The 8,145-nt window shown below is 41.8% G+C and overlaps 1 protein-coding gene across 4 annotated transcripts in view; it reads right to left on the reverse strand.

Moving 5' to 3' along the window:
- Nucleotides 1-8,138, reverse strand: part of LIN52 (lin-52 DREAM MuvB core complex component) — a 106,904-nt gene extending 98,766 nt beyond the window's left edge. Inside the window, exons 1-3 of one of the 4 annotated variants that reach the window (XM_040641662.1) lie at nucleotides 7,794-8,138; nucleotides 2,239-2,313; nucleotides 772-809 (exon numbers count right to left, since the gene is read on the reverse strand). In XM_040641662.1, the coding sequence (XP_040497596.1) occupies nucleotides 772-809; nucleotides 2,239-2,313; nucleotides 7,794-7,824 (144 nt within the window). In that variant the 5' untranslated portion in view covers nucleotides 7,825-8,138. The remainder of the gene's footprint in view (nucleotides 1-771; nucleotides 810-2,238; nucleotides 2,314-7,793) is intronic. The other 3 variants (XM_008699811.2, XM_040641664.1, XM_008699816.2) reach the window with 3 other exon arrangements.
- Nucleotides 8,139-8,145: the final 7 nt, after the last annotated feature.

Consider the following 8,145-nt stretch of genomic DNA (forward strand, 5'->3'; position numbering starts at 1 on the left):
CAGAAGGGGAAATGAAACATGAGAGACTATGGACTATGAGAAACAAACTGAGGGCCTCAGAGGGGAGGGGGGTGGGGGAATGGGATAGGCCGGTGATGGGTAGTAAGGAGGGCACGTATTGCATGGTGCACTGGGTGTTATACACAACTAATGAATCATCGAGCCTTACATCGGAAACCGGGGATGTACTGTATGGTGACTAACATAATAAAATAAAAAATCATTATAAAAAAAAAAAAGTGCTAGGTGATACTATAATCACATTCTCTGGGTTGTGGGAACAAAAGAGAATATATGGAGAGCATCAAGCACAGTGCCTGCTGCCCTGAAAGTACAAAGGTTGTGGCTCTAATGGATGTCTTCCTTTGCTTTTTGATGAACCACTGAGAAATTTCAAAATCCCATAGGGAGGTGTAAGATAAGGTCATAATGCATCCCATAAACAAAAGAGAAAAGCTTCAAAATCATGGTTTGGGCAAAAAAGAATACTGGTGTTACATTAAAGATTTCAACTGCTTTACCTTAAAAGCTTTCAAGCTGAGAAAAGAGGCTAAAAGACAAAGGTCAAAATGCCAAAACAGAACATCTGACAGAGGAAGACATTATCATCAACATGATGATAATATACACAGATTTCCAGGGCTGTAGTTACAAACTGATTGGAAGCCTATGACATTTTCCTTGAAAATAAAGTAATAGGAGATTATTTGAGCTTTTATTAAGGAGCAAAACACTGGATAAACTTCATTAGGTAAGTGAAACATTACTTACACTTTTAAAGGAAGCTGCAAATTCAGCAACACCTGGTACTGAAAAGAAAAAACACATTATTTATTCAATAAACATTTTAGTTCCCCAGACATAGAGGATCCAAAGGATAAGAAGAAAACAGCCTTGTCTTCAAGGAGCTTATAGTCTGGAAGAGGAGAAAGAATAACTCAGTAACTATAAAACTGGTTAAGTGCTCCAAGAAAGATACTAGGTGCTATGGGAAGAAAAAAAAAGGGAAATCTAGGTCAGACTGAGGGGGCAGGAAAAGCTTCTCAGAGAAAATGCCTCAACCAAACTTGCAAGGACAGGAGTTAGCTGGTTGGGAGAATGGAGAGATACACTATCTCTTACCAGGAAGTTCAAATTTCTTTTTTAGGTATGCTGTCCTGTCATGGACTGACAATTGGATAACTGTTTATTTAAATGCCTCATGGGAAGAATCACATTAGAAAACAGAAAGATAAAAAGCAGATATTTAAAAATAAAATACTGTTCAATCTCACTAATAAAGAAATATGAACTAAAAATAATAAAAATCAGTACCATCCAGGGGCACCTGGTGGCTCAGTCAGTTGAGCGTCTGACTTTCGGTTTTGGCTCAGATCATGATCTCAGAGTCTTGAGACTGAGCACCCCTCCCCGCCACACCCCATCCGGGTCTGTGCTCAGTGTGCAGTCTTCCTGGGATTCTCTCTCCCCCTCTCCCCCTGCCCCTCTCCCCCATATTGGCTAGTATGTGGGTAAATGGGCACTCTCACACTCAGCCATCCTCTCCCTTGTGCACAAAGATACATGTTAAGTTGTTTGTAGTATCAAACAGTGGATCTAAGGTTTCCATATAGGGTAGGAATATACAAACTACAGTTTATCTATTATAACGAAATACTTTAGGAGAATGAAGTAGATCTACACCTACTAACATAGAAAGATCCATTAATAAATTACTAGGTAGAATAAACTAAGCTACGTTAGCTTAACCATGTACACATGACCCCATCATTATACCAAAAAAAAAAAAAAAAAAAACCAAAACCAAAAATAAAACAAAAACCCAAACAAACCCAAAAAACCCTGCTGTATACTTTAAAAATACATATTTATTTGTTTACCTATGTAATCATAAAAAAGGCCAAAAGGATTTGTACCAAACTATTAATTGTGAGTTTACAAGAGTGACCAAAGGAGGTTGAGGAACTACTACTTTATGTATCTCTGTACTGTCTGAATTTATTGCAGATTCATTTTTTTTAAGGCTCTCTATCATTTCCTGACTCACACTATGTCCTGAAAAAGTTAAACTATCAAACAGCTATTCTTAACATCAGACCACAGAATTCAGTCTCTTCCCTGTGGAGCAAAATCAAAATTTTAACCATTACAGTTAAATGAGAACTTCTAAAGTGTCTCTCTTAAAGTAGCACTGGGTTCTCCTGTATTGATTCTGATATCAAGAAACCAAAAACTTACATTGTTCTGGCCAAAGGTCTGGTGAGGCACGGTCAAGTTTTTCAAAACTTAGCAAAGATGCTTCCAGATCTGTCCCTAGAACAAAACACCCAGATGAGTCAAGAAGACACAAAACACATTAATTTATATTTTACAACATTTCAGTCTCAAAGAACACAACAAACTGGAACATTCACTTGGAAGTCTAGATATCTGTTGTTGTTGTTTTTTTAAAGATTTTATTTATTTATTTGACAGAGATAGAGACAGCAAGAGAGGGAACACAAGCAGGAGCAGAGGGAGAAGAAGCAGGCTTCCCGCCAAGCAGGGAGCCCGATGTGGGGCTCGATCCCAGGACGCTGGGATCCATGACCTGAGCTGAAGGCAGATGCCCAACAACTGAGCCACCCAGGTGCCCCATGAGTTGTTTGGGTTTTTTTTTAAGATTTTTTTTTTTTTAAGATTTTATTTATCTGAAAGAGAAACAGAGAGCATGAGCTGGGTGAGGGGCAGGGGGAGAAGCATATTCTGGGATCATGACCTGAGCTGAAGGCAGACGCTTAACTGACTAAGCCACCCAGGTGCTCCAGAAATCTGAGTTCTATACCACTGATACTGCTGGGGCATGATATTATACAAATAAATCATTCTCCTTCATCAAACTTCACTTCTCTGATCTCTAAAATGGGAGCAATGTTTTAGTGGGATGTTAGGAAAAATAAATATCAACAAACCCACCCGCATCTTCACTCATACTCTTAGACTTTTCCCCAATTAAGACGAACTCCTCTGCAGAGCTCTGGAGGTCATTCTCTTGCTTTGTCAAAGACATTATCTTGAATAATCCCTCTTGCACAATCAATTTCTACCTTCTCCACTGCCTCATACTCAACAGCAAATAAGTCTGCTCTAGAATTCCCCTTCTTTGAAAAAAAAAAAAAAAACTCTTCCATGACCCCATTACCTCCATATTCCTCCTTCATTACAAAATTCTTGAGTTGTCTATCCTGATGTCTTCACTTCCTCACCTTACATTCTCTCCTTAACCCAAGACAATCAGGCTTCTGTTCCCGCATACATGGAAAGTGCTGTGATCAAGGTCATCTATGACCTATGTTGCTAAATCCAGTGGCCACTTCTCTGTTGTCTGTGACTTCTTTGCAGCATTTACACACTGACCACTCTCCTTGAAAAACTCCACTTCCAGGGCACCTGGGTGGCTCAGTCAGTTAAGCGTCTGACTCTTGGTTTCGGCTCAGGTCATGATCTTGGGTTGTGAGATCAAGCCCTACATCAGTTTCCATGCTCAACGGGGAGTCTGCTTGAGATTTTCTCACTTTCCTCTCCCTCTGCCCACCCCCAACTCGCACATGCTCTCCCCCTCTCTCTAATACATACATAAATCTTTTTTTTTTTTAAGCTTTTATTTATTTATTCGACAGAGATAGAGACAGCCAGCGAGAGAGGGAACACAAGCAGAGGGAGTGGGAGAGGAAGAAGCAGGCTCATAGCGGAGGAGCCTGATGTGGGGCTCGATCCCATAACGCCAGGATCACGCCCTGAGCCAAAGGCAGACGCTTAACCGCTGTGCCACCCAGGCGCCCCATAATATATACATAAATCTTTAAAAAAAGAGAGAGAGAAAAAAGAAAAACTCCACTTCCAGCTTCTGTAAAACCACTATGCTGGTTTTTCTCCTACTTCCCCGACTCCTTCCTTACTTTCCCCCACTCAGGTCCCACCCCAGGTCTACCTAAAGCCTCCTAAGATCTCATCTAGCCCCACAGCCTTTACCATCATTTTTATGTCAATAATTTCACATTTATATTTCCAGTCTCAATCTTTCCCAGAACTTCAGAGGTATAATTAAGAGGCTACTTAACAAACTTCTCTGCCAGAGCTCTGATAACTCTTGACATCTCTCTTCATTTACATGTGTGAAAACCTTTCTGAGTCTAATAATTACGTTCAAAACCACCTCCATATCAGGAAATAGCACCACCATGAACCCCAGTTCTCAAATCAAAACCCAGAGGTCATCTATCCATCATGCCTCCCTTTCCTTCAACCTTCCATTACAATCCATTAGTAAATCCAGTAGTTTCCATCTCTAAAATACACTACGAAACCACATTAATTAACCAAGGAACCATCACTTCTCTTCCAGGCTACTTCAGAAGCCTCTGAACAGTTCACCCTCCTTCTATCCTTATTTCTTCCCCTCTCTACCCAAATCTATTCTTCACAAAGTCGCCAGAACTGATTATTTTTTTTTAAATGTCAATCCGTTTGTGTCACTCTTCAGAGTAAGGGACTTCTTCCCAGCGAATTTCATGAATGTATATCGGCCATGCCCTAAAAAAATCATGCATAATCCAGCCCTTGCTTAATTCTTTGACACCATTTCTTTGCCACTCTTGCCTCCGCACACAGTAGGTGCTCAAAATTAGTAACAATTAACATTTGTTGAGTACATATTGTATGCTCAGTATCCTAACTAGCTGCATAAATTAATGATCTAAACAGCGGTTCTTAACACTTTCTGGGTGAGTCACATCTCCGGAAATCTAAAAAAAAAAAAAAAGCTATCACCTCATTCCCTGGAAAATATATGTATGCATAAAATTTTTCAACATGTGTTTTTCTCTAACCTCAATTTTTTCCCCAAATATTCGAAGGGAATTTCTGGGAGCAGGGAGCATTCTAATTGGTAAAGAACTCAACCCCAATAAATTGCCTTAACTAAAGCATCCAAAAATGATAACAAAGAAAAGCTGTGTGTAATACACAAAATGCCAACTTTCAAACTCCTAAGGAATGTTACTGATGGGAAGTTCAACCATAACAAAAGTGAACTTATCAAGAATAGGATCTGATAACAAACAACGGTTGCCTTATGATACCACAGTATGGGGCATAACTCAGGACTCTGCTATGAGCATTACTCTCATACATTAAGTAATTTCAATGTTCTCCTTTTTAAAGAAATCCCAAGCAGGGGCGCTTGAGTGTCTCAGTCGATTAAGCGTCTGTCTTTGGCTCAGGTCATGATCCCAGGGTCCTGGCATGAAGACCCAAGCTGGGCTCCCTGCTCAGCGGGGAGTCTGCTTCTCCCTCTCTCTCTGCCCTCCTCCTCTGCTCGTGCATGCTCTCTCTCACTCTTTCTCTCAAATAAATGAATAAAACCTTTTTAAAAAATCAAGTGTGCAATATAGTGAGTACGGAGGTGACTAGAAGACCAATGGAAAAAAAAATGTTTCCAATATTTTTCCTAGCCCAAAAAGGAAAAGAAATAGAGAAGACAGGAAAAAATCAAATACAAGGAACATACCTCTAAAATCTGCAAAACTTATAAATATAAAAACAACTTAGTAATAAACTAAAAATTTTAATAGCAATTACTTCTATCACTTGGCTGATTTTTAAAAAATTCTGGTAAGACATACATAACAAAATTTACCACTTCAACCATTTTTAAGGGTATGGTTCAGTGGTATTAAAAGCATTCACACTGCTGTGTAACCATCATTACCATCCATCTCCTGAATATTTTCACCATCCCAAACTGAAATTCTCTACTCATCAAACAGTAACTCCCCATTCCCTTAGCCAACTTTTTAAATGTCCTTTTTTTTTTCTGGCAAGAAAAAAACACATTTTAAGAGAGCACCCAGGCAGGAGAAGGAATCGATCTCTCTCTTTTAAAAAAGACTTATTTATTTGAGAGAGAGAGAGAGAGCAGGGGCACAGAGAGAATTCTCAAGCCGACTCCCCACTGAGCATGGGACCCCATGTGTGGCTCAATCCCAGGAACCTGAGATCATGACCTAAGCAGAAATCAAGAGTTGGCTGCCTAATTGACTGAGCCAACAGGCACCCCAGGGAATCTCTTTTGACTCTCAACACCCATAATTTCTTATATGGTATGCACCTGTGCTTAAAAAACTTAAGACTGGGGCGACTGGGTGGCGCAGTCATTAAGCGTCTGCCTTCGGCTCAGGGCATGATCCCGGCGTTATGGGATCCAGCCCCACATCAGGCTCCTCCGCTATGAGCCTGCTTCTTCCTCTCCCACTCCCCCTGCTTGTGTTCCCTCTCTCGCTGGCTGTCTCTATCTCTGTCAAATAAATACATAAAATCTTTAAAAAAAAAAAAAACTTAAGACTAAGTTAAACTTGAAACCCGAGACTAATATATTATTTATGTAGATATTCTAAAAGGTCTGCTGTTTGCCAGGCACTGTGCTAAACTCTGGGATCCAACTATGAACAAGACAGACTTGGAATTTATAAACCAGCATGGAAGGGGCAAAGTTAACAGAATAGCTATGCTGACGACGAAGGTAATGAGATAGTGAATAATAATGAAGAGTGGCAACTCCAGATACTGCTTTCTGGTAAATCTTCTCAGAGACCTGACATGATCTCAGGGTCGTGAGATCGAGCCCTGCGTAGGTCTCAAGCTCAGAGCAGAGTCCGCTTGAGATTCTTTCCCTCTCCGTCCCCCTCTTCTCCTCCCCATCCTCCCCCACTTGCGCTCTAAAAAAAAATAAACAAATAAAGTAAAAAATAATAAATAAATGAGACCTGAAAGTGCAAAAGCGTTTACATGAGTGATTAATCTTTTCCTCTCCCAAAGCACCTAGCATTATGCCTTTCATATAGTGGGAACTCAGTAATAGGTCTCCTGGTCTCAATTTCCTTATTACTGAAATAAACTTCCAAAATTTCTTCCAAACACAAAATGTGTTTGAGGAGAAAAAACTACATACCAATGAAATGGACATGGAGATGGTGGGGTAGAAGCAAAAATTAAGTGAGTTCAGAAATGACTGCAAAACCCTAACTAAGGCAGAATCGCGTGCAAAAACTTGAGGTTATACCAAAACCACTTAACTGCTATCTGAAATGCCTTGCATCTTAGACAACATATAAACAGAAATCATTCACTCACTCAGCCTTAGTAAACAACACATACACTAGAAGCAAGAGAGTATGAGATAAGTGCATGACTACACTGAAATGCTCAATTCTCATCTTCCTCCGGACTCTCATTGGGAGGGGTCAAGATAGGGCAACTGTACCCAGACAGTAGAGTATCAGGTTTTGCTTGCGGCTTAATCCCAGGATGAGGTCAGCCACCCACCCTACCTAGGGTTTGAGAGAATCGTTCCTGATGCTCAAAAAGAAGAAAATCGACCCTTCAATGGGGCACCCTGAGAACTAGAAAGCTACACTAAGGTACCGCATTTACCACAGCAGTATCTCCTCCTCGGCCCTGCCTCACCCAAATGGGGCTAAGGCATGGCCAGGGCGACCCCCGTCCTTTCGCCTAGAATGCGCCCCACGACGGTGCCCTCCTCCACCCTCTTGGTACAGAGGGGAAACCGAGCACCTCCGGAGCTGCAGTGAAGAACCGGTGAGCTTGAGGACGCACTCGCATCCTAAGGAAAAGCGGAAAGGAAAGGGTTGGAACCCAAGGAAAAAAGCGTAAGTCTAAGGGGAGACAGACAGTGGAAGTCCCCAGGACTGCAAATAAGGAAGTTACAGCTGAAAGATCCCTAAGCCGGTCCTTACCGTCTGTGGGAGACGCCATCTTCCAACCCATGTCACGTGACGTGGCCAACCGTCGGCGGGAAAGCAAGGATCCATAAGCCACGCCCCCCAAAGAAACCCTATCCCCACCTAGCAGCCCGGTCTCATTCCCCCGCCCTATAGGGCAATCTTTGCCTAGCCCCGCCTCCAGTCCTGGCCACACTCCCTCGCGCAGTAGATGAGGTGGAGCGACTGCAAAATTCTTGAAGGGTCTTATCTACTTTCCTCGGTGAGGGGGTGGGGCCGCGGTCGTCCCTGTAGCCAATCGGGGTTCCCGTTTAGGGGGCGTCTCCTCCGAGTGCTCAATACCGAGTATCTTAGTCAGGGGCGACTG

Source organism: Ursus maritimus, unplaced genomic scaffold (assembly GCF_017311325.1).
Source record: "Ursus maritimus isolate PB19 unplaced genomic scaffold, ASM1731132v1 scaffold_25, whole genome shotgun sequence".
Lineage (NCBI taxonomy): Eukaryota > Metazoa > Chordata > Mammalia > Carnivora > Ursidae > Ursus > Ursus maritimus.